The sequence below is a fragment of the Amia ocellicauda genome, chromosome 11 (assembly GCF_036373705.1).
Source record: "Amia ocellicauda isolate fAmiCal2 chromosome 11, fAmiCal2.hap1, whole genome shotgun sequence".
Classification (NCBI taxonomy): Eukaryota; Metazoa; Chordata; class Actinopteri; order Amiiformes; family Amiidae; genus Amia; species Amia ocellicauda.
The window spans coordinates 21,517,697-21,543,924 of NC_089860.1; the positions used below are offsets into that span (position 1 = coordinate 21,517,697).

The window sequence follows — 26,228 nt, forward strand, 5'->3', positions numbered from 1 at the left end:
GCGTGGTGATGTGCTGGGTGTAGGAGAGCGCAGGATCGAGGGTGACTCCTAGATTCCTAGCAGAAGAAGAGGGAGAGAGTGTCGTAGATTCCAAGGGGATTGAGATGGAGAGATCAGCAGAAGTTGAGGAAGAGGGGGGGGAAGAGAAGGTCTGATTTGGAGAGGTTGAGCTTGAGGTGGTGCGAGTGCATCCAGGCGGAGATAGCAGACAAGCAGGAAGAGATGCGAGAGGAGATGAGAGGGTCAGAAGAGGGAAAAGACAGGAAGATCTGAGCATCATCTGCGTAGAAGTGGTAGGAGAAACCATGGGATGTGATGGGGGGCCCAGGGAGCGAGTGTAGGGATGGAGCCTTTGGGTACGCCTGTGAGGAGAGGCTGGGGGGTGGATGAGGAACCTCGCCAGTTCACTTGATAGGTCCGGTCGCTGAGGTAGGAGGAGAACCAGGTGAGAGCAGTCCCAGAGATTCCAAGGTCAGCGAGGCAGGAGAGGAGGATGGAGTGATCGAATGCAGTGTGAAATGCTGCAGAAAGATCAAGGAGGATGAGGACTGAGGAGAGGGAGGACGCCCGAGCACAGCTGAGGGAGTCAGTGACTGCCAGGAGAGCAAAGGGAGAAAGGGAGAAGGAGATGGTGGTCTGAGATGTCCATGGGTGTCACGGAGAAATCCGGCACAGTGGGAGGGGTTGGAGAGGTGGATGTTGAAGTCTCCCAGGAGGATGGTAGGTGTGGACAGCGAGGGGAGGGAGGAGAGGAGAAAGTCGAGTTCATCCAGGAAGGAGGCAAGTGGACCAGGAGGACGGTAGAGAACTAGAAGGAAGATGTTAGAGGGAGAGGTGAGTTCCACTGCATGGAATTCAAAGCTGTTACTCGTGAGAGGAGGGGGAGAGAGAGGGAGGGACAGAGAAGAGGAGAGAAGGGTAGAGCAGGAGCCCTGTTCCTCCCCCCCACGTGGTAAGATGGGGGGAGTGGGACAGGACAAACAGAGAGGATAGGGCAGCAGGGGTGGTTGAGTTCTCAGGGGAGATCCATGTCTCGGTGAGAGCGAGGAAATCCAGAATGTGGTGGGAGGCGAAGACAGAGATGAAGTCAGCCTTGTTAGAAGCTCAGTGGCAGTTCCACAGGCCTCCAGAGAGTGTAGTAGAGGGGAGAGAGGAGGGGAGAGGCAGGGAGATGAAGTTAGAGGGATTAGGGAGGAAATGGCATGCAGGTGCACGCCGAGAGGAAGGAGAGAGCAGGACAGGAATCGGAGATCGTCATGGCTTCTTGCTGTTGCTGTGTGGCGTGTCCTCGCTGGAGTCCCACAGCTAGAGTCCCTGCCCTTTGGAATTGGGGCACTGAGGCTGCTGGCGCAGAGGTCCAGGGGGCTGTGAAATACTCCACCTGTAGCTTATTAGGACAGTACACACCTGAGTTGTGTTGAATGACACAAGGCTGTTGGGATGGCACAATCTCTCCCAGGCAGGAGTGCTAATAGCACAATTAATGGCCGCTTTGAATGTCAATACGCAGTTACACTGAACAATAGCTCGCAACAATACTAAATAATAACAGCCTACAATGTAACCACTTCTGATTTACAGAAACTGCGTGTCAATCTAAGGACAAAGTATGTTAAGTCAGTTTCTAATTTACCAACAAACTAGAACTAGTCGCTATCGTTACTACAATACAGGTGCAAAATATAGCTAACTTAGCTAAAGAAGTAACCACGTAAACAATCAATGTATCTCTTAGCTAAACTAGGAGACGCAAAAAAATGATAGCCTACTTAACTGGGATGAGCAAGGCAACTCCTCTGCTGGTGAGTGTTTTTAAGTGTTTAAGGTTTACTGCATCACAGTCCAGAAACTGAATTTTTAACTACCATACACATTTTTGATTTGCTTTCCATCCACCATTCACAGCACTGATAATACAATGCTAATATTTTTACTTGCCTTGCATTACTAGTACTTATATTGTTTATTTTGATCTCCCCTATGCTCCCTTTCCCTGGCCCTTAACTGTAACCTAACATCTTGTCTGCAGTTATCAGCTTTTACAGTCCAGGACTCACATATTGTGTAAATTGGAATTTGTAAAATGTATTATGCTTTGAATTGCACTGTATTTTGTGAATTGGAATTTGTAATATGTTATGCCTTGAACTGCACTGTATTTTTGCACTTTGTATTGCACTTATATTTTGTAAGTTGCCCTGGATAAGGGCGTCTGCTAAGAAATAAATAATAATAATAATAATAATAATAATAATAATAATAATAATAATAATAATAATAATAATAATATAGGTTTGAGGAAATTGGTACCACCTGTCAAAGCTCAAATTACAATTAAGGTTGTTGGGAAATAGCATTTTCATGTTCATTCTTATTTCATAGCTGAGAATAAAGGCAAATGGTTATGCATAGTTTAATATGTCAAACCATCTATTTTGCACAACTCATCTGATCATCTCACAGAAGGGACAGGTAGAATAACAAGCTTCTGAACTAATCATCCAGGTATCCACACAACTCTCTCCCCACTGGGCCAACTCGACTGAGCGTCTTATTACTGCCCGGCGTGCACCAACTCTGTACTTTAGAGAGGGGTGCTGCTGCAAAACAACAAAATCTATGTGCACACACAGTTCACATAAAACAGACCAGACGACAGTGCTTATGAAGCCTCCCATCTGTGAAACAACAACCCATGTGCTTTGTTCTATAATGGGCTCGGTTCACTATGTATATTAGTGGCCCAAAAATAAAATTAGACTCTTCCAATCGAATGTTCTGCTACCTTTTTTTTTTTTTTTTTTTCTGGGGAGGTTGATGACGTCACCCCAGTTGTTTGGAAGAAGGGGAAAAAAGGTTCAAGCCGTAGAATTAGCCTGAAAAATAGACCGGCTCGACGACGGTTTTATGGTGAAAATCGTCTAAATTTCCTACTGTGAACCATGTCTACCCCGGCCCGGAGACGACTTATGAGAGATTTCAAACGGTATGTCCGCGTCTATTTTCTGTGCTTTGTTTTTCTCTGCCCAGTGATATGTTAGTCCGGTAGCACTAGGCCTGTGCTGGTCTATGCCAGAGCCGATTGACTGCCTGGTGCCGGACTGATGTCCCCCTGCTTTGCGGACATATAACATGTTTCAGATATGAAGATTGACTGGGGTTGAGGGTGTGTTGTTTTTTATTTGGTGTAAACCTAGACCTCACGACTCGGGCTTGTAATGTGTTTTCTGCCACCTGAACGTTTGTCTGGCACCCGGAGCTGCATTTTTCACAGGTACCCATTTTTCAGGTGATGCTAGTCTTAGACACATATGTCAAATTAATTTCTGGTGACATACAAAGGCGGTTTATACTATACTGGTAATGACTTGCTATGTCATCAATACTACAGGGAAAGGTTTGACAAGTCATAGCAGCCCTCACTTCTGCATGCTGTAAAGGTCTCATGGACGCATTTGTGGTATAGACTTGGATTTGTAACATGAAGTTGGTGCTGTTATTGTTGTTAATGAGGGAAATGCCTCGTCCCGTCACTCATGTTTGCTGTAATGGATGTCTTCCCAGTTCTGGTGACCTTCTAAGTTAAGCTACTAATCTATGTGTTGAATGATAAAACATGATCTACTTAGATGTATCTGTGTTTGCTTCTCCATGGGTTTGTCAAATGGTCTTTTTGAATGCCAGTTTTTCCAACTTGGTGGATTGTTTCTGTGATTATTCCATGTGCTGAATCTACATGCAGATAATTATATACCACTACAAAGTGCAACCCATAGGTTTGGGAGGGTGCAGGGGCATTGGACACCTGCAGAGAATAAATAATTGACTTCAATACAATTAGTGTCTTTGCACCACATTGTATTTTTATGTATTTGGTGGGGGCAAAGTTCATACTACAGCAGTATATGCATGCCCTTTACTTGCTCTTGGCAATGGGGAATGAGCACAGGGTCTTAACAAGGATAATCCCTGGGCTGGGTCAGTAGTGGCTCTGTCTGGGAGAGCACTCGGCCGTGGCGAGGTATGACCCGCGCGTCCCGGCTGTCAGTACAGCAGACAGGTGGGTCAGCGCTGTGGGAGCCCATGCTCAGGCTATAGGCAGGCCTGAGCGACGGTGAGCACCTGTTACAGGCTCAGGTGCGTGGGAAGGGTAACGAGGACGGGCTTGAGGTGGGTGATATTGTTAAAGCTGTAATTCTATATGGCCTTGACTTCATTCATCTCCCCCAAAAGCCGGGCGTCTCGTGAAGGCATTAATGGTGTCCATAGCAACTACTCTCTGAGACGCTGGCTGATCCAAAAACACTTTTATCTAAATTTAGAGACGCATGGTTTTGATGGTGTTTTTTATGTTTTTATGTTTATAGTACTAAAACCACTTGGTTAAGGAATTGATAGCCCTCATCAGGAACAGATTTTGCAGCATTTGTATTTATTTATTTATTTAGTTTTGCCCCGGACCTCTGGGGAAAAAAATACATATTCAATGCCTGATTAAAGCCTGGCAACATTGAAGGGAGGGAAATCTGAATGCTACACATTACTAGAACATTCCCATGAAAAAATATAAAACTCTAAAAGTCATTTTGCTTTGTGCCTTATGTAAGGTCTTTCAAAAAGTGGAGATGTTAGATGCTTAATGTGGGGCCTTTTGTATTTCTTTATAGGCTTCAAGAAGACCCACCTGCTGGAGTCAGTGGCGCTCCATCTGAAAATAACATAATGTTGTGGAATGCAGTTATATTTGGGTGAGTATCTAAATCCTCATGTTATCCCACTGTATTGGCTTTTACATGCAACAAGATGGACAAGGCAGATATTTGAGGCTTGGGTCTAGACTTCCCTTATCCCTGGAGCGACAGGTAACTCGAATTAAAAAAAATTAATACAAATAATGATATTAGAAGTAATGTTAGCAATGCTGATCTCTTGAGTCCTTGTCATAAGGGGGTTTATACAAAATGATAAACCCACTTGCTTTCACTAAGATTTCATCTTGTCGGCTCCTCTGTGGCTCTTGACTTGGAGTCTATTTCTGTATAGAAGTGGGTGGATGCACCTGTCAGCTATGAAGTTTGTTTCAATACAACCTTATAACAAGACAGTCTCTGTTATTATTTTAAATTCGAAGTAATCATTTGATGCCTGACTGCAGAAAAGTAGCTGTGCTGGAGGTGGCTCATGTGGAATTTTCTTTGTCTGATCTCTTTTCAGCCCTGAGGGTACCCCGTTTGAAGATGGTAAGCTGCTAAAATGCACTTCAAAATAAAATATTTTTTGTTCATGTCGCACTTTATAAACATGCTGTGGATATTGTGTCCTTATCCTTCACAATCTATAACAGAGTAATGATGTGAATAGTGTATATCTTATACTCAACTCTGATATTACTATTCATGATAGTTTTGTTGGTGCTGCTTATATTTTCCATTCTTATTAAGTATTTAATTACAAATAGGTTTTATACCCCTTCTTCTTGCAAGGCTTACTTACAGAAAATGTGTTGGTTTATCACCAGTTGAGTTCCTCCCACAGACAGATTTTAGAAACTTTGTTTGGGCATATGATCTAACAGGATGTAACAGTTAAAAAAGAATCCCAAAGCAGGTATTCTGGAATATTGGGTACGTTATTAATAAGGATGCCTGTGATATTAGACACTTTTTTAAAGTAAAAGTACTGGAATTAGACCGCTTAGATGTTTTTGCCTTTTTTTCTTACACTGCCTCATCCTGTATGATAAAAGTTATTGGTTGCAATATTAAGAAGTGGCTAGTAACACTTTTTATGTGGTATAGTACTTAAGGACAGAATCTTTGAGGAAGTTCACAATAATTCTGTACAATCTTGCTTTCTGAATCACAGTGTATTTTTAATGCAGCATTAGTCTTGTCACACATTATTAACAATGGGCTTGGATTTTTGTCTCCGTTGAGGATTAATTCTTGTCATGGGGAAAGTTTTATTTTTAGCAACCATCATTGCTTCTCTCTCCTTTACAGGAACTTTTAAGCTTGTGATAGAATTTTCAGAAGAGTATCCAAATAAGCCCCCGACTGTCAGATTCATCTCAAAAATGTTCCATCCGAATGGTACGACCTCTTTTTGTTTTTTATGCTGTTAGTGGACCTATGTGTGTTGGAAAGCTGTGTGTTGGCATTTCCTGACATGCCATACCCAAACACATACACAGTATTACCCGCCTGCAGTTAATGCTGATGGGGCATGAATCTCAGAAAACCAGCAGGCATCCACACAGTAGTTCAGACTTTTGATTATGGAATAATCCACACATCTCTATATATACATTAAGGCAGAAAGATCAATTTGTTTACAATATTTATGTTTTTTGTAGTTTGTTAGCTGTCAAAGATGGTGTAGACCCTTCAATAGATAAGTTATCATTACTGTATTTGGAGAAATAACCTTATTACCAGTATTCCAGAACTTTACATACTTTTGTTTTTACTGATTAAATGAGAATTTCGCCATCCTTTATTTTGCATGTTGCTCTGAAGTACGTTCTGCCTAAATTTACCATTCTAAGTTTTAACTTTTAAATTTTAAAGCTGTTTTCCCAGCGGTTTGCATGTGAAGCAAATGCAAATTCTGTACAGTATGTAAAACTGTTCTACACCGATGCACTGCCATATCTCATTTCCCTCTCCAGGGCAAATTATTAGAAACCATTACAGATAGTTTTGTGCTATCTACACATGATAGTACGTGTCAGAGAAGTAAAAATGCTGTGCAAATGAAAGGCTGTGTGATTACAGATGTACTTTTTTTATTCTTTTAGTTTATGCAGATGGCAGTATATGTTTAGACATCCTTCAGAATCGCTGGAGTCCCACATACGATGTCTCATCCATTTTGACCTCTATCCAGGTTAGTTTACACCCTTACTTTCCATAAGTTGCACAACACTCTTCAAGGTATTTTATTATTCCTGGTGTCTGCTTTCCAGTCCTGCATGGTTGTACACAAGATAACTGCTGACGCTGCATAAGACCAGAGCTAGGAATCCTAATTGGCTCTTTATCATAAATATATAATGCTAAACCTGGTAAACTGCTGCTGTGCATACAATGACCATGACAGTCATGCGCTGTGCTTTTACCTCGCTCTTAATAACACTGTGCCTTTGTTTGTTGAGTTTTTGAAATAACTAAGTGAGCAGCTCTAAGGAGGTTTGCTACTTTATTGGAGTATTCCTGCCTGGTAGTCAGACTGCTTCTATTGCTGGTGTTACTGGTACCAGACGCCCCACACTGTGCAGTTGTCTTGAGGTTCCTCTGTGTGTAAACTGGATACCTGAGGCATTTGTGTAAATAATTGATGGAAAGTGTAGCTTTGATTAAAATAATGTCTAATAAATACCCTTTTGGAAGTTCTTGCAACACTATCCAGAGTCCCAAACCTACTGTTGTCATGAGTTGCACAATACACACACACAATGAAAACCAAATCAGCGTGGGATGTTCTTTTTTGCCTTGTTTTCTCAGTCTCTGTTGGATGAACCAAACCCCAACAGTCCAGCCAACAGTCAGGCTGCACAGCTTTACCAAGAGAACAAGAGGGAATATGAGAAGAGGGTATCTGCTATTGTAGAGCAAAGCTGGAACGACTCCTAACACAGAAACGAGGGCTCCTCCACCACTGTTACGAACCGGAATCTTTCATTTACCTCATCAAGAACAAAAGTCAACAACAGAAGAACTTTAAGTGCCACAAGTTAAAAATAAATAAATAAATAGGGACTTTTACTTGCTTGCCAACTCGTTTGAAGAATATCAACCTTTGAGGTTTGTGTTATTGTTTTTAATTTTTTATTGCATGATGTGAAATAAGTTATTGCTAACAAAACTTGTAATATATCTTTTTTTCTTCTTTTTTTTTTTGTTGGATTGATGCTGTTACTGTTCAGTTTCGACCAAACGATTTCTTTTTAAATGTTTCTCTTGGTTTGAAGAAAACTGGCTGTTAGTGTTTGTTGTCAATCTTATCTGTGCAATGGCGGATGTCTCTTTTTATTTTTGTCTAAAAAAAATAAATAAAAAGGCTGCTCTGTGAAAAATATCAATGATCTCATCAGGATCACAGACCTGTCATAACAAAAACAGGAAAGTAGTTGTTCCCTCTTGCAGTATAGGTCATGTCTATCCCAACTGTAGTTTATAAATGACTTTTCCATAATTAAAACTGGTGTTCCCAGGTCTGCTTGGAAAAAAAATATGTAAAAAAGACAAATTGGCATAGGAGCTATCAACTTGCAAAGTAAGGTCATGTCAAAAGGAAACCTCATCACCTGTATAGAGGACTTTATAGCAAAAATACAGATCAGCATCTGACCTGAAACACATTTAACAAGTGCATTGTGATTAATATTTCAACTGCTGTTAGTTTGGTAAAAGCATCAATGAAGGATTCTGCGCCCACCTGCTGACCTGCTGTGGACACTGCTTATGACAGGCCTCGCTCTCCTTTTCGTTTGTTCTCTTTCTGTAGATTCTTACGCGGCATCCAATTAAAGGTCACCGAAAATAGTGTTTGTTCATCACCCCCCCCCTCCCCCGTTGTGTACCAGAAAACACTTCAAGGGTGGCAGACACTTTTCATTAAAATCAGATTTTATTTAGAGAAAATATTGATTACGTCGTGGATTCAGTGTTCAGTTTCCACTTATTACGAGAAGGGAGATGTTATAAAGTTAGTTTTGTGAATTTATTAAGACATAATGTATACTTCTAATATGCTGTATAAACATAAATAAAAAAAAAAACATTTTGCAGACTTTGAGATGACACTTGAGTGTGGAATTGATGTCTACTGTACACAGTGAATGTGTTTTTAAATTCTTGACTCCTTGTAGTTTTTTCCCTCCCAGTTCAGTTACCCTGAATAGCATCTGAACCCCAGAGCACAGCACGGTTGCCATGGAAACAGCCGCGCACAAGCACCCAAATCTGCTCCACCGGCATCAGCGTCATCGATACGGTGGAATTGGCAACAATTAAGTACAGGTGCTGATAAACTGCTGCCCAACAACCCCATCTCAAACAAATCCGTTTCTCTCTTCAGCTCTCCAAAATTAAGCACGGTGTTCTCCAGGTATGCAACTAATGCGATCAGAAGCGCGGGGCTGTGTGATCCCGTGTGGAAGAGCCACAGCTATCCTGCCTGAGAGGAACGCATTTTGTGTTTGATCTTGTGCAGTCTGTAGGGAATGCAATTGTTCTTGTGAATATTGAGGCAAGGCTCCTCATTCCTATGAGGGGGATGAAGGTTTTCTTCTCACCCAAAAAGTAATCGGCCTGATCACCTTGGAGCTGGAAGAGGCTGGTGGTTTCAGCGAGAAGATCAAAAGTGCCTCCTCCCCAAAGACTTAACACACCTGGCCCAAGACAAGCCCAAGCCTTCTGGTGACTCTGATTTCTACACTAAGAAAGCATGGCATACCTGATTAGTGTTTTCAAAATAGGCATGCAGATTTGTAATTAGTTTGAAGCAACATTAGCATCTAATTTCAAACACTTGAATAATTGGAACATACAAGAGGTTTAATCCACTTGAATGTACCAGAGGGCTAGTTAATCTGTAACTGAACCAAAATGATTTCTAACCACAGCCTTGCACAGTAATACCATGCAGTTCATTTAAAAGATCTCAACAGGGGACACTGTAATGACTTACATTACATACACAACAGATTGTTATTTTTACAAGGCATTTATTAAAACCGAATAAAAAGCTGTATTTTTAAGAAAACAGTAAGTTTGATTTATGCACCAGTGAATACATGATTCAATTCAATAGATCAAGGAGCAAAATCAAAACACAGCACAGGTCAAGATGGGGAAAAACATCCCAGGTCTAAATGAAACGCTGGGATCAGAAGTATGATTTGCAATACTTAAAAAGGGGGTGTCAAACGCCAGTCCTCAGGGCTGTGGGGTCATTTGGTGGTTGTTCCAATTTAAAATCTTTACTAATTGAACTAATATAATTTGCTCAAATGGTCATTTTGTCTCCAGACAAGTTAGGGTTGATTAAAAAAAATTGCAATAAAGCATTGTGAGAACAGGAATGAAGTCTTCCAAGTAGTTCAATATATCAAGTAATTACAACAATTAAGCAATTAGAACTAAAGACAGGGCTGCCTTCCAGAATGGCTCTGACCTCCCTGCCCTCACACACTCACAGGATTTAAGATGTGTGATGGTCTTTGTAATTGTTTTGCAAGGTTAGTATTCAAAACATCTTAAACATCAATCCAAACATCTTCCTCAGAAAAATAACATTTATTTAAAGAGACAATAATTGTTATTCTATATATGGAGCACTGATAATTCAGTTCTACGGTTATGCTGGTGGCTGAAGCTCTGAAACATTTCACTTGCCATTCAGAACAGAATTTCAAACATGGTAATAAAAGAGTTTTAAAAATATTTTAAAAAAACTGCATATTAAAAAGATGTCCAGATGATTTTACACTGTTACAAAACATACATTTAAAAATAAAAAAATCAGAGGCAGATTGCTCTTTCTTCCAGCACCGTTTACCACTCTGATGGAATTGATCTCACACAAAAGTCCATAATGTTGTATTCCTCTCATCTCAGGTGCATCCACATACGCTGTGCTGGTTACTGTGGGTTTGTGTTCACTGGACTGTGCCTTGGCGCTGTTACCGACGCTGAAGAGGAGAAGTTAAAGGGGAACCATGCATTAATGATAATTATAAATCAAACTTGCGTTTCCTTAAACATTATTATGTTAAATGGGTATAATTCTAAATCGTCAATATCGCTAAAAAGAAAAAACATTCTACATCCATAACAAAACAGATTTTCCCCAATTGGTTTTACTGTCACTGGGGATTCTGTAAATAGAACTGCTGAATGCATCATAAAACAATGGGATACATTCATGGAACCTCAAGAAAATATGAACATCCCTGGATCCACGTATCCTGCCTGCAGTTAAATGTCATTTGTGACAGGAAGACATGAGAAGGTGTACTGTACGTATATACACCAACAAATTCACTTGTCCTTTGTGAAATCCTCAGGGTTTCAAAAATCGAATCGCCTGCAGCACTACCCCAGACAGACAGCAGTGTGTATTTCAAGGAGGCATACATCTCTGAGAAATTATCTCCACATGAGAAGCAAGTCAAGACCTTTTCTCATGTTGAATGAGCACAGCCTGTTTTAGCAGCACCATTGCAATGAACACACTGAGCAACCATGCCTAACAAAATTAACTGTTAAGCTGTAAATACAATTACAAACATGAGGTGTATTTATTCCATGCAGTCAAGACAAAAGGAAATATCATCTCTCCATCATGAAATAAACACATTTATTTACTGTAGATCAGTTGCTATTCCATGATATGTCCCTTACTATGATCTTGAGGTACTTGTAAATGCATCAGTCTTTATGTGTATAACACCGCATCAATCCACCACAACGGAGTAGTGCAAACGGATTATTCAATAAAATTATGTCTTACGTCTTTCATGATCTCATCCCTTGTTTTAAAAATGGGCGCATCTTCAACCGTAATCCCTTCTGCCATTTCCTTCACCTTCTCCATGAGGTCGGGGCTATACCTACAGCAAGACAAAATAAGTTACACATTCAGCATGGACGTACGGGGTATACATATACATATACAGGCCATAGCACAGCACTATTTAAGGTATGATCTTGCATTCGTGGTTTGTTAAATTTCTCATTTTTAAAATTGAAGCGACACACTCTTTTGTGAAATTACACTGTTAGACAATAAATTGCAAAGCATAACAATTACAATCTCAATTTCATAATGAATATTGCAAATGCTACATAAAAGTAAGTGGTGCACACTGTTTATACAGTCACACGAGTATTGTATATATACGTTGATTACATGTATAACTATAATTAAACTGGCAGAACTTCAATTAGATGTATTAGACTACACTAATAAGTGAAATCTACCCACTACTGCAAAGGAAACAGTATCAATCTACACCAGATATTAATTTGCACCGACCGGCAACCCATGAAGATGTGATTTGACCAAACCATGGACAAAGCCAGAAGGTGGTCCATGTGTGTCTCCTCGAAATCGGATATGTTTCTAAAGATGAACTCCCTCCTCGACTTCCACTGCTTCTCGTTCTCCGAGACGGACCTGTGATTGTCGACGACCTCCGCCAAGTGACGGTTTTGTTTCACAAAATCTTCCACATCTAGGTCTGCCATTTCTGCACACAGATGCACTCACACAAACAACAACACGCTACGAGACTGCATGCGGAAGTCCCCCCACAGAATGCTTCCGCGCCTGCGCAAAGGAGGGCGCACCAAAAAAAGAGCGGCTCCGTTTGATAACTGCTTATTTCTGTCACAGCGCCACCCTGCGGATATGTTTAATATTACCAAGTGCTCCAAGGATATAATTGCGTTGTGAGTGATGAAAGACAAAAAGCATGATTTTGTTTCAACTAAAATGTAAAGCATCTAAGGAAACTGTCTGTATGTGATAGTAATTTGCTTGACTAAAAAAATCATATGGGAGAAAAATTATCATTATAGTAGGTTGTAGTATCAGTATGTGAAACAAAGTGATACGTCTATACAGGAAATTATAACTATTTGTAATCATTATAATAATATTAAGTGAACTTTTTAGTTCCCTTTAGTAGTAGTAGTAGTAGTAGTAGTTGTACTTAAACTGCCTGAAGTATATTATTAATATGAACAACAACAGTAAGGAACTGTTTTTACTGTATAAATGGAGATCTTTACTACAGTGTTTAATGTACAGTGCTCATTATGTTTAAAATAAAAACTAACAAGATATTTACTACAATTAAAAATTAAGTATAGTGTGACTGCAGCTAGTTGGAAGATAAATGAGGGATTCCGACAGAAAGCATAGTTCTTATAATTAGAGCAGTCATGTTTCAGTGAGTCACCCCCTCTGAAAATATCCACTTTTCCACTCGTGTCCCAGAGATGATCAGTAAGTATGTGCGAGACGGGGTGTTTCTCAGAGGGAGTCTCTGCTCGCAGCTCTAGAACAGAGAGCCTGTGGAACATGTCTGGACTTGTAAGGTGAGATTGACTTTCTGAACACCTTTCACAAAGATCTAGACCACCCTCACACTTTGACTGCTGCTTGACAGGTTTGAACAGCATCTTCAGAAGCAGGACTGACAGAAAGCAGCTGCAGATCCAGCATCCCACTGTACATTCGTCAGCGGGAAATATAGTGCCTTTTGGTTTACTTAGGGAGTGTTTTTCAGTTGTCGTATAATTAAGGAGGTTTATGGTAGTATAGCCATGATAGAAACACAGTAGAATGTGGTTTAGCACGGAAAGTCTGGAAAAGCAGCACACAGGTGATGGGAAACCATGGCAAAGCAGAGTAAATGGACAGTATAATCAAGAAAGGACAATGGCAACATCTAGAAGATTGTTATGATTTCCCTGCTCCTTTCATTAGTCACCTCTGAACAGCAAGGTTAGACTGGGCTCTAACAGACCAAATTGCCCTTTCTAGTTCTGGATATGTTCTGTCCATCAACACCCACATCAAGAAATAGTTTTTGTTGTGTTCTTTAAATGTAAATTACAATAGCCCACACTCTGACTGTACTTAACCACAGGAGGTATAGTTACTGGAAAGAAAAAACTATTTATCATACACACAATTTATTATTATTATTATTATTATTATTATTATTATTATTATTTTCAACTTGCTAAAAATTTGCTCAGTGTAGGAGGTAGTGAGTTCACACACACCCTATCAATAAATCAATGTTCCTGCCCTACTTTGTGAACTTCAGGATACAGCAACATGAGCATATTGCATTACAATCTTTCACAATTAAAACAAAGCATCTTTGTATAATTAGTGGCCTGCAGCTCATTTATTGCAGATATGACTTTCAAAAAGCCCTAAAAAAAATCATTTTAAAACATTAAATCAGCTATTCCCTGAGTAGATAATAAAAGAGTCCAAGCTCAGGAGTACACAACACAACTCTATCCAATACACCAATGTAGAAATCTTCCATAAGCCGATGTTGTGTGATTAAATGGTAGATAATGACACTTATGCCTTTCTGTCACATCCTTGGGAAGCTTACGTTTCTGCAACACTATACACTATTTTAAATCATAATTCACCGAAAGGATTTGATCTGTCATGTCGCATTGTACTATTTTAGAAGCTATTCGGGGCAATATTGTTCTTCTGATTTTATGGGCTTACCTAAATTATAGTTTTTAGGAGACAGGTAATCACCCTGTAGCTGAAACTCCTGAGTGAGTCAATGTTTTTGGCATACTGATTGTCAGTTTACTGTACTGGCCCCAAACAAAAATGCTACATCCTCAGGGGGAAGAAACGACCCAAAACAAAAAACTCGACATATTTACACAAAACAATGTGAGCTTCGTAAGATTTAGGCCTATATCAAATCAAAACATTCACCTAACCGTAATTCACAAAGTGCAAAGCTGTACCCTGTTGTGATTTAATTTAGTGTTAGAAACAACCTTCTACTACTTATCAATGAAAACATAATAGGTTACACCTTCACTTTCTTTTAATCACCTGAATATGCAAAAGGCCTGGTAATGCAGAGCCTGAAAATCAGCTTTCTTGTGAAGCACTGTTGATATTGACCAAGCATTGAGACAAGTGCATTGTTAATGTTTGTGGATTGAAAGGAGAAACACAAGGCAGCTCCTGGAATGAATAAGCCTGGTCATTTTCCAGGATACACCAACTACAAGAGACAATATAAATGTAATTAGCCTAGAACAAAGAAAGCATTGGCAGTACATATGTAACATTGAACTATATCCCTATTCAACATATACTACTGAAGTTTGAAATGTTTAATTACAGTTTTAGAAGTGTGTCTTGAGTCAATGATTTTATGTTACCTGGCATCATAAACCGACTTTTGATTCCACTTTTTTGTTATACAATGTGTATATGTCAGATGTTACTTCAATTGGAGGATGTTTAATATCGCAGAGCTTATTACAAAGTATTGCATCAAATGCAAATGGCTAATTCACTTGACAATCTCAATTTGCAGTGTTTTGTTCATGGTTTTGTGGGTTTTGCCTATCAAATGGCCATTGGTCAATGCACAATTGTTATTCCCACACCTTGTCTACATGAAATATGCACTGGGGGGACAAAAAAATATATATATCTTTTGGTTGGAGGAGCAAAAAAATGTCTGAGTTTTGATGAGTCATCTAATGTATGCTTAGTCAGGAGAAAACTGTAATTGGGAGTAATAGAGACAGCAGGTTCCCTTTTCAACAGCAATCTGGTCATGAGCCAAGGAAATAGAACTGCCCTTGACAGCAGCATTAAGGGCTGAGAAGTGCTTTTACAGCCTCTGTACGCAAGCTAGCAAAATATATTTTTTCTGCTTGAATGAAAATATTAGGTGTTTATTAAACTCCAGAATAGGATCAGATCTGGACTACTTGTACTGGACATAACTGATTAATAGTCATATTATTATTAACAATAACAACAACAACAACAATAATGGGGTGGCACTGCTCAGTGGATAGCACTGCTGCTTCACAGCCCCCTGGACCCAGGTTGGAGTCTGGCCTTGGTTGTTCTCCCTGTGGTCTTGTGGGTTATACTCCTGGAGACTGGCACGTGCACAGATATACCCCAGAGGGGGCTTGAGCCCCTGCCCTTTTTCCCTGCAAAAAAGTGCCCCCGTCACTGCCCCCCGGAAATGTAGGGTGCCCCATTTTTTGCTTGAGCCCCTGCCCTCAAAAATGTCTGTGCATGGCCCTGCCTGGAGGACTAAGTACTGACCCATCCACAGTACTAGTCCGTGTTGTATGATCTTTTTCTAAGATGTCTACCAGCAGGCCTTGGTCTCCTTGCTGCTCAGTCCTGAGCTGTCCTCAAGCAAGTCTGAAGAAATTGCACCATAATTGTGGGAAAATTATGAAATATGAAATTAAGTCAACTGGCACATGGCATCTGATCATTGAGATGCTACTTTTAATGAATGGGATTGTGAATAGCATAGACAAGGTGCTGGATAAGCTAAAAATTGAACTTTAATTCTATACTTTTAAAGTGGCAGCACTGATGACTGAAAAACAAAAATAAAATTGATGTAGGAGCTAGGCTCAGCAGAGAGCAGAGAGCAATTGCAAAATCCCACGTTTACCACCAGGGGGGATGTCTCCAACACCAGGCCATTTCACACTTGTATCCCATACTCATCTTTTGCATTTAATTTCTGTACTGTAATGCAGATAGTCCAGATACTCTAATTTTACAATTTTTAATAGAAATTAATGCAATATGTATTTTTTGGGGATTTGAAGATATTCTGAAGAGATCATGTGTCCTAAATGATTTTTATTCTATCTTTAAAAAAACACAATTGAGTAGGGCGTTATCACATTATGTTGTGTATGTTGATTCTTGTTGAAGGTAAGGGAGAAAGAACAAGTGCATTTTGGGTGTCTGATGATGATAGAAATCAAGGTAATTTAATCAGAAATAGGCCTGCTTCCCTTCTTACGGGGATGGCTGTTTTCTGAACAACTCACATTTTGGCAGAAGCCAATATTTATTATCATCCATGCGGCAAATGTCTGGTATGTACCTCTCATGGGTGCTGTTATCATGACTGCCCCGTGGTGATGCATGCAGCTCTCACTATGTTACTATCTTAGGACTCCTGATGTCTGCCACTCAACCCCCTGTCATCATATACACTCACCTAAAGGATTATTAGGAACACCATACTAATACTGTGTTTGACGCCCTTTCGCCTTCAGAACTACCTTAATTCTACGTGGCATTGATTCAACAAGGTGCTGAAAGCATTCTTTAGAAATGTTGGCCCATATTGATAGGATAGCATCTTGCAGTTGATGGAGATTTGTGGGATGCACATCCAGGGCACGAAGCTCCCGTTCCACCACATCCCAAAGATGCTCTATTGGGTTGAGATCTGGTGACTGTGGGGGCCAGTTTAGTACAGTGAACTCATTGTCATGTTCAAGAAACCAATTTGAAATGATTCGACCTTTGTGACATGGTGCATTATCCTGCTGCAAGTAGCCATCAGAGGATGGGTACATGGTGGTCATAAAGGGATGGACATGGTCAGAAACAATGCTCAGGTAGGCCGTGGCATTTAAACCATGCCCAATTGGCACTAAGGGGCCTAAAGTGTGCCAAGAAAACATCCCCCACACCATTACACCACCACCACCAGCCTGCACAGTGGTAACAAGGCATGATGGATCCATGTTCTCATTCTGTTTACGCCAAATTCTGACTCTACCATCTGAATGTCTCAACAGAAATCGAGACTCATCAGACCAGGCAACATTTTTCCAGTCTTCAACTGTCCAATTTTGGTGAGCTTGTGCAAATTGTAGCCTCTTTTTCCTATTTGTAGTGGAGATGAGTGGTACCCGGTGGGGTCTTCTGCTGTTGTAGCCTATCCGCCTCAAGGTTGTACGTGTTGTGGCTTCACAAATGCTTTGCTGCATACCTCGGTTGTAACGAGTGGTTATTTCAGTCAAAGTTGCTCTTCTATCAGCTTGAATCAGTCGGCCCATTCTCCTCTGACCTCTAGCATCAACAAGGCATTTTCGCCCACAGGACTGCCGCATACTGGATGTTTTTCCCTCTTCACACCATTCTTTGTAAACCCTAGAAATGGTTGTGCGTGAAAATCCCAGTAACTGAGCAGATTGTGAAATACTCAGACCGGCTCGTCTGGCACCAACAACCATGCCACGCTCAAAATTGCTTAAATCACCTTTCTTTCCCATTCAGACATTCAGTTTGGAGTTCAGGAGATTGTCTTGACCAGGACCACACCCCTACATGCATTGAAGCAACTGCCATGTGATTGGTTGGTTAGATAATTGCATTAATGAGAAATTGAACAGGTGTTCCTAATAATCCTTTAGGTGAGTGTATGTCACAATGAATTAAGTCAATGGCTCCAAAAAAGCCACTTGATTAAAACACATAGAAGGAGAATTCCCGAGGGCAGCCTTCGATCACCTCATCTGTGTCACAGGTCTGTAGTCTATGAAATGCTCAATTGTGCATGTCAAGCACCTGCCAGTGTCATGATCGGGGCAAAGGCCTCTGGATCAATTTCAGTTTCTCCATTAAAAGACAAACAATTAACGTCAATTCTGTTTTTTATGACATTTTTTCAATATTGGAGAAATACCTGAGAAATATCTGGATCTGAAACACATATAAGGTGCTCTACTCGAGATTGAGTAAGAAATCAAATATTATATCTGTTATACTGAGCATTTCATGAGAAAAGAAAATAAGCAGATAAATAAATACGCACAGTAGTGTAGTGATATGAGCTGTACACCAGTGTAGGACTCCATGAGACTTCTGTGTTTGTTTTTTTTTTAATGCAAATGTACTTTTTATAGTGAAAGAAAGCAAATAAAAGTATACCATTAACAGGTATGGCTGATACTGGGCTACACACTGCTTCTAAACCAGTAGATAACTCCTTGTCTTTGGCACAGCACTTTGATTCTGTGCCAAAGAACCTACAATGTCCTTGTCAGCCACACTGTAGCATATGCAAAGAGTCTCCCAGCATCACAGATAAGAAGACGCCAATTACACACTGGAACATGGGTCCTCTTAATTGCATCAGCTTTAAAATCCTACGGAAGATGAGAACAGGAACAATGACATGAAAGAAGGAGCATGGTGATTATCATTAATATTAATATTATCAATCTCTCCATTCATAATAATAATACTAATAATAGTCATCATCATCATATGATTTTACTATACTTAAACATACAAGGTCAACGCTAACTGAGAATAACAGCAGACAGAAAGTTCAACTCAGAAATAACCAATTTTTAATAGTGTCTGTGTGAAAAAACGAAATTATCCACAAGCTTTATAAATGAGTTTGTGTTCTAAGGTGACATATACTTACTACTACTACTACTACTACTACTACTACTACTACTACTACTAATGATGATGATGATTGTTTAATTGTATTATGTTGTCTATTCTGGTATTAAAATAGATTGGCAGGACTTGGCCATGCCATCAAAACCAAGTCCGGAGTGACAAGTGCTCGCGTCCTCGCAGTGTAGATTTCCGCAGTTCTGCGCAGAAATGCGCAGAACTGCGCAAATCTGCACTGCGAGGACGCGACCAGTATGCCCAGGGCTGCGCCGGGTCAGCAAGCAGTGCCAGTGCCAGTGTGTGGTTTAAACTGGAAGAAAAAGCACCAGCTGACACTGGACTCTTACTGGGTGGGGGGTGGGGGGGGTTCAGTTGTTCTGGTCGGCTCTGGTCAAACTTTAAAAAAACACATCAATAAACTTTAAAAAGCAGCGCCGCTGATGCCGTCTCTCCGGGTTCTGAAAACAAGCCGATTCGGTCAAATGAACGACGCCTCCACACAACCGTCCTATCGTAGAGACGTCCGCCGGGCCGGGCAGCCGCCGCTCGGTCCTCCCTGGCCGGCCGCGTCGCGTTTAAAACAACGACGGAAAGCGAAACGGTGTCACTTTCCCCGAAAGAAACTTGACAGGCGAGGAGACGGCCGCCCTCCCTTGGCCGTCGTGCGGGCTGTGCTGGTCGGCGGCGTTTAGAAACTGTTATCCGAGACGCCTTTTGGGCGCAGGAGAAATGGCAAATTTAAAGTACGTCATTAATATGGCGCCAAAAGATTTTTAAGTATGAGCTTATTTTTGTTGTAAGGTTGCAAGAGCCAGTATACGCCTGTGCAATCACACGGGAGAGGGAGAGGGGGAGAGAGAGAGAGAGAGAGAGAGAGAGAGAGAGAGGGGAAGAGAGAGAGAGAGAGAAATGTTTTGGTAGCAGACCGTTGCGAAACTAACCTGATCTGACTTGTATACTGCAATTGAAACCGACAGTTGTTTTTTTTTGTATGATTAGAAGAAGGGAAAAAAAAGGGCAATCTGCTGTGAAATCGCCAACTGAGATCCTGAGACAGAGACCCTCCTGGATCCGGATCGCTACCGAAAATGCGACATGCTTAAGCAGACGCACACAGACCATCCGTGGGATTTCGGACGAGATCGCTACTACGAAGTCTAAAAATAAAAAAAAGATAGATGCACTTAAGAAGTGGTGGCGTAGGCGGCCATCTCCGGGTTTTTGTTTTTTTTTTGGACATTTTTTTGGGGGGTTGCCTGCTATGGGGATTTGATCCATGGAGTAGTTTACTTTATGTCGACTCTTGGGAAAGCTGTCACTGCCCAGCGTGGATCGCTATACTAGAATTACCCGTACATGTCAGCGGCTACCAATGATCTCCTAACCCCGCAGCATCGTCCATCCTCCGGATCCGAGGACGCCTTGCCTCCGACGAGCAGCCTGCAAGCAAGGTAACCCTCCTGTGCATGCTGGCCGCCGACACTCCGCGTTTGCAGGGAGCACACCAGAGACATTGGGCATGGGAGCGGGCGACGCATCTCTGGCGCATGTAGGTCAGATGTTTCTGATCGATCGGGCGGGGAGACACTTTTTAGACTAACTTTTGCTGTTTGTTCTCGATGCAAGCAGCGTCGCCGCGGGGCTGTGATTCAAGACGGACTCGCCGAGTTGCGCCGCACGGCGGGAGACAGCCGTGTTGTAAAACGCCGAGGTGGTGTTGTTTACCACGGCGGCGTCTGTAGTAGTGCAGGACCGGGTCGGAGTGGCATGTCTTTGGGCACGGATGGAGGTTTGCATCTGTGTTATACGGGCTGTGCTGCTGGCAGGAAGTATAAAGTCGATGGCAAACTTGTGCCAAGCCTTCAGCTGGTCGTGAGCTCCGTGCACAAAATGCGTTGTGGCGTTGGTGTAAATGCACACATCAATGGACGCTTGATTTGCAATGGGGATTTCATTAGTGGACTGGGTTATTTGCGGCGGGGGTGCGGTGTTTTCTTCTTTTTTTGGGGGGGGAGCGGGCATGGACCCTTCTGGCGTATGATGCATATAAGTTTTTTTTCTGTATTGCAAGCCGGTGCAGTTCGGTGACCATGATGGCTTGTGCCCCATGCATGCCTGCGGTGCACGGGAGAGAGACGGGGTTTGAGACGGGCTGCGCTGCGTGCTCTGCGGGGCTGGCGGGAGGGGGCGTGGCTGGTGTTTACCTTGTGAGGGCTGTGCGCGCAGAGTGGCGGGGGCGGGGCTCCCAGCGGGCGGCGACGTCGGATGTCCTTTTTCTGCGCATGACATGCCTTGTAATAACAACACGCTGCAAAGGTTAATCTGTATCTAGCACCTCTGCTGCACTGTAAACCCATGATGTCAGGCGTCTCAGTAGCTCTCTGTGGGTGAATGTGTGTGTTAATTGATATACTTGTTCCATTTCCATGCATGATTATAATCATTTCTAGAAGTAGTGTGGCGCCAATTTAGGAATTGCATGGGCAAATGTGCGATTTCTCTTCACGCTGCCCTTTCTAATGATCATTTTATCATTTCCACGGTTCGTTGTAGTGCCGTAGGTGATCATTGTGGCTCGATGGTGGTTTGGGTGCTTCCCTCTCCATCACTCTCCACTTGTGTGCATTTAGATTAGCTTCTCATGGTATCTAACTAGAGCTCGGTTAAAGTGTCATGCGCGGAAGTTTCTAAACGTGTTTATGCTATAAGTGCGATTGTGTCAATCAGTTTGACACTCCCTGTATTTGTTTTTCATGTAAACAATGCACTTTCAATATCTTGAGCCTACTCTCTCTGTGGCTTAAGAAAGACCTGAAAGCACAGTGTTCAGAGCCAGCGTTTGCACCACAGTGAACTCAGATTTTTAAACTTAGCAAACACTTAAAAAAGAATAGGCAACTAGTGGATGCTAATTTCTCCCAGGGTACATGGAAAAAAACAAAAAACTGCTTTACAGCTCAGATCAATTAAACCAATCACTAAATCAGTTAGGGCAGGGATTCCTAACTTTGTACACCGAGAGACCCCATTTAAACATTGTCAGACTTGTCTCAGACCCACAAAATGCTTTGGCATGTTAGTTATGATAAATAATGCATTACTGTGCATATTAATATGGTCTCTACTTTCAATTTAAGCTGTTTAAAATAATGTAATCTTATTTTTCATTTTATATTTAGAAAAATAACAGGAGAAAAAACATTAAACAAAAATCACTGTGATTTTGTGACTCCATTTCTTTGGGCTGTGACCCCAAATGGGGTCACGACCCCTAGATTGGGAACCACTGAGTTGTTAGGGACTCGTTAGCAGATCCCTAAAAAGACATTTAGCCCTGATCTCCCTATGGGAACACAAAATAAGACAGGATGTGGGCGCTTTAAACTGTCTTGTCTTCAGAGGCACCGTCACTTTCAAAATAGGGACAATCTATTGAATGCACAAAGAATAAAGGGTTATTCTAAATTCTTCTCTTATCCACAAACTGCCAAGTATTGAATGATTAAGTAAGTACTGTGTAAAGCTGTCATTTCAGGTCCTGTTGCTGTACAAAGCTTTGAACAATGGCGTAAGAAGTGGAAATTTAGCCTTGAGTGGAATTGCTCCCCTTTCAATAACTGAACAGGGTCAAAGACACCAGCATGGGCAGTTGTATCCCATTACCAGCTCTCCTCCACAGGGGGGAGTGTTATTCATGAATGAACTGCAGCCCATGATACCGCTTTGGTCTGTTCCTCTCGCTCGCACGATGCAGCACAAGCCACTTCAGTTCATGTGTGTAGAGGGTGCAAACCGAGGGCACAGTAACGCGATGCTGTCACATGGAGAAAGCAGCTCAGGTTCATATAGGATTGCGTGTCCCGTGTGTCGCTCAGATTAGCATGTGCAGAATGTAGAAAATGGGTTATCTGACATGAAGTGTGAACGCTCATTAACTAAAGCAGTCGTCAGGACAGTGTCACACTACTGGGTAGACGAGCTCTCTGTAGATACTCAGTGCAACATTTTTATTTCAGTGCACAGATGATGACTTATTCCCCATTTGCAAACCAGGCCGTAAAACACTTCTGTAGTTGCCCAGAAGGTATATATCACAAGGCCATTTTGGAGGGGGTAGTGTTGTTTTGTTTTGTTATTTTCTTTCATCACCAGCAAAACTGTTCTGCATCAAATCCCCATTTTAAATACTCCGATGGGAAATCGCTCTCACGGTGCTGTTTAAGTGGCTTCTGTTAAATAACCGCTGCAGACAGCTGCTGAAGCACGTTGTTCTTCTTATCTAGTTTTATTTTGTAGTCTTTCAGATATGAAAGACTCTCACCGTGCAATTGCAACACAGCGAGTTGAGAACAAACACCATGATAAATGAGGGCTCTCTCGCATGTTTGCTGTTTGAATTCCCGTTCTAGCCCACTAATAGAAGGGCACTGTCCTAGTTACAGTCTGTATCCAGTGTTCTCACTAATGCTTCTCTCATCTGTTGTTTTGTTTTACGATATTTGTTGCAACGTTCTCGTCTTCTGGAAGTCTGCTTTGATCAGAATCGTGCAGCTTTGGAGAAATGCACCTCGTAGTGACTGCAAGGTGTTTTGGGGGATGGCTGAGGGAAAACTGAGCATTTCTCAGGAAAGTTTGGCAGCAGTTAGGAGAAGTGCTGTGTGCCTCAGTCACCTGCCCTTCAGGATGAAGTTAAATGTCCATTCCTTTCCCACCTCCATCCCTGGTTTCTTCCCATTGCTTCCTCATGGCTCATCTCTTTTCTTTCTGCCAGGTCAGTTTGAGCTAAAGGATTTATGCATATTAACCTGCACGGTCTACTAATTAACTAATGATTGCATCAAAGCTGTTAGTAGTGTATTAATCCTGTCTCTCTCTTGTTGTGTGGTTTGGCATACTCTCAGGCCAGTCTGAAGCATACAGTGTTCATTTGTCAGCACTTCTGGGTGAAGCTTCAAAATTATTTCGACCCTGTTATCAACAACTATTTTAGTGGCAGAGAAAATTAAACGTTGGGTCAATAAAGATATTTTCTGTAGAGGAACAGTAATTATAAGATTTATTTATTTCCTGCAAAAGGCAAGAATTGTCAGAGGTGCTCCTCAATATTAACTCAATGGGCACTTTTCAAAGGAGCTGTCATTCACAGGGATTCAAGTTTAAGGAGCCATTCACATCTAAAAAGGCTGCAGCATACTGTACCCTTCTTTCTAAAATGCAGACGGATCAGGGTTCAACTCTTGCTGCTGAATAAATTCAAATAAAAAGCACAGGTGCAAGAAATTATGCAAATATCCCCACACAACCCCCTTTTAAACACCCGCCTTGATTATCTAAGAAGTGAGTGGTAATTACATGGCTTCAATTCATGTTGATCACATATTATTTAGGCAGTGTGGATAGAGCAACAGACTCGCAGTCTGTGCTCCAGACTAAACTTAATAATAGAAAGCAGATGCTTTACTAGACTGATGATGCCATCTTTCAATTGCCTTCAATAATATTTAGTTTAGGTGCATGATAAAACCTACCACTGCCATTTATCAGCAGCCCAGAGGTTAAGAACACACTTTGTTCCCCATAAATGGTTGCCCTTACCTCTTCAGTGTCCTGAGTTCATGTAACTATTGCATGTTCTAACCAGTTTCCTCTGAAATCCATTGGAGGTGCATGTAAATGGCTTATCTAATACGCCTAGTACTTTGTTTCTTCACACATAGTGACATCCAGTAGTGTATTGGGAAGCATTTTTCAGTGTAAAGCATTTAAACACACGCCTAAATAGCTTGCAAACAAAATCTGGGTCATTGCAATTCTGATTTGAATGTTTTTTTCTTATTTTTTTCCTTATTGTTTTGGCAAAGCAAATATCCAAATCGGTCTGTGACTGATGTTAGACTTGCCACAGCCAGACCCATTCAGACCCCAGTTTGAAGCATCACCAGGATGCTCTCTGAAGTTGTACACATGCAGCACAATGTATGGCCTTTACAGATAAGGTGTCACTAATGCAGGGTAAAGAAGTTTCTGATGAGACTTTCATGCTGTCATGCTGGAGCATTAAGTCTCTTTAGAGTGGGCATCACCTGTGCTATAGTCACCTTGATATAGATAATGATAATTCCATTCAGGATGCTAAACTGATGCCACACTCAATTATCTACCATGTAATTCCTGCTGTGATGGATATTAATGCATTAAGAAGCCTAATGCCAGTTATGCCGTGATTTGGCACTCCCCCCCCCCGGCCTCCATCTCCAAAAATAGCTCAATTGTCATTTCTGTGCTAGTGAAGTGAAAGCAGGAGCCTGGTCCCATGGGAATTGGAGTGATATCATCACTCTCTTGTTGTTGCCGGCTTGTTTTGTACACAGGACATTAACACTGCACTGGGCACTGCTCACATTGCAGAATCACCTGCCTTTTATACAGTATTTGTCAGGGAGGAGGAAAGATTGTCTATAAAAAGAATGAATACAAGGAGAGCTGGGCTATCTGCCAGGTTTTTTTTGTTCTTCATATGTGGATACCTTGTTTGTGCATCTACAGTACCTCACAGTAAAAAAAACTGTTGGCTTCATGTTTTGTTTTGTTTTTTAAAGATCCAGCTGGAATTGTTAGATATCTTTTTACATAGTTTGGTCTATTATGGTCTTACCACTGGTATATTTTTCAGTGAAATCCTCATGTGTTTCTGTATCTGTATTGGGCTGCCTGTGTGAGTGTCTGGAAAGAATGCAGTCAGCTGAGTGGTGGCACGCTAGCTTGAGATATAGCTACCATTTCTATTAGTAATACATATTGTTTCCACAGGGCTGATACTTCTCATATTGTTCCCTAAATGTCAGTCACGACAGGATAATGTGGCTGGTAAGAATGCCATTTGCCTTCAGCAAGGTCATGAAGTAAACACTTGGTTAATACAGGGAAGGTGAAAATGCTAAAATGATGTTGGACACAGTCTTTAGGGGGGCCCTGGAATTGATGAAATACTATTTTGAATTAATTATTTGATGTTAATTAAGCTCCTTTCCCAAAACGACTTGACCAGGTAGCATCCCACCTCATTGCAGTTGGTGTTAAGCATTGTACCTATATGAAATGCTACTTGACTAAACCTCTGAACTGCTCTCTTGCCTTCAGCCTGACAGTCATGTTGCAGCATCAACAAGGCCTACACAGGGGCTACATAAGCACTGGACAAAGTTTCAGCTGTATTTTTGTCTTTTGTGACA

At 41.4% G+C, this 26,228-nt stretch overlaps 3 protein-coding genes across 3 annotated transcripts in view; 2 read left to right on the top strand and 1 right to left on the bottom strand.

The window, feature by feature from the left end:
* Positions 1 to 2,786: 2,786 nt before the first annotated feature.
* On the top strand, positions 2,787 to 8,799 carry ube2b (ubiquitin-conjugating enzyme E2B (RAD6 homolog)). The gene is made up of 6 exons (XM_066716914.1): positions 2,787 to 2,986; positions 4,668 to 4,748; positions 5,215 to 5,240; positions 6,003 to 6,092; positions 6,800 to 6,888; positions 7,506 to 8,799. The coding sequence occupies exons 1-6, from the start codon at positions 2,943 to 2,945 to the stop codon at positions 7,632 to 7,634; spliced, it is 459 nt and encodes a 152-aa protein (XP_066573011.1). The 5' UTR covers positions 2,787 to 2,942; the 3' UTR covers positions 7,635 to 8,799.
* A 911-nt stretch (positions 8,800 to 9,710) lies between these two features.
* Positions 9,711 to 12,336, bottom strand: cdkn2aipnl (CDKN2A interacting protein N-terminal like). The gene is made up of 3 exons (XM_066716915.1): positions 12,043 to 12,336; positions 11,518 to 11,617; positions 9,711 to 10,696 (listed from the first exon to the last, which is right to left on the bottom strand). The coding sequence occupies exons 1-3, from the start codon at positions 12,252 to 12,254 to the stop codon at positions 10,688 to 10,690; spliced, it is 321 nt and encodes a 106-aa protein (XP_066573012.1). The 5' UTR covers positions 12,255 to 12,336; the 3' UTR covers positions 9,711 to 10,687.
* A 7,002-nt stretch (positions 12,337 to 19,338) lies between these two features.
* The window catches only part of jade2 (jade family PHD finger 2), a 55,766-nt gene continuing 48,876 nt past the window's right edge, over positions 19,339 to 26,228 (top strand). Inside the window, exon 1 of the mRNA XM_066716916.1 lies at positions 19,339 to 20,447. The gene's annotated coding sequence lies outside the window, so the exon portion shown is untranslated. The remainder of the gene's footprint in view (positions 20,448 to 26,228) is intronic.

Coding starts and splice junctions, on each gene's coding strand:
- ube2b (XM_066716914.1), top strand. CDS start 2,943: ATGTCTACCCCGGCCCGGAGACGACTTATGAGAGATTTCAAACG. Junction 4,749..5,214: donor TGGAATGCAGTTATATTTGG/GTGAGTATCTAA, acceptor ATCTCTTTTCAG/CCCTGAGGGTACCCCGTTTG. Junction 6,093..6,799: donor AAAAATGTTCCATCCGAATG/GTACGACCTCTT, acceptor TTATTCTTTTAG/TTTATGCAGATGGCAGTATA.
- cdkn2aipnl (XM_066716915.1), bottom strand. CDS start 12,254: ATGGCAGACCTAGATGTGGAAGATTTTGTGAAACAAAACCGTCACTTG. Junction 11,618..12,042: donor CACATCTTCATGGGTTGCCG/GTCGGTGCAAAT, acceptor GTCTTGCTGTAG/GTATAGCCCCGACCTCATGG.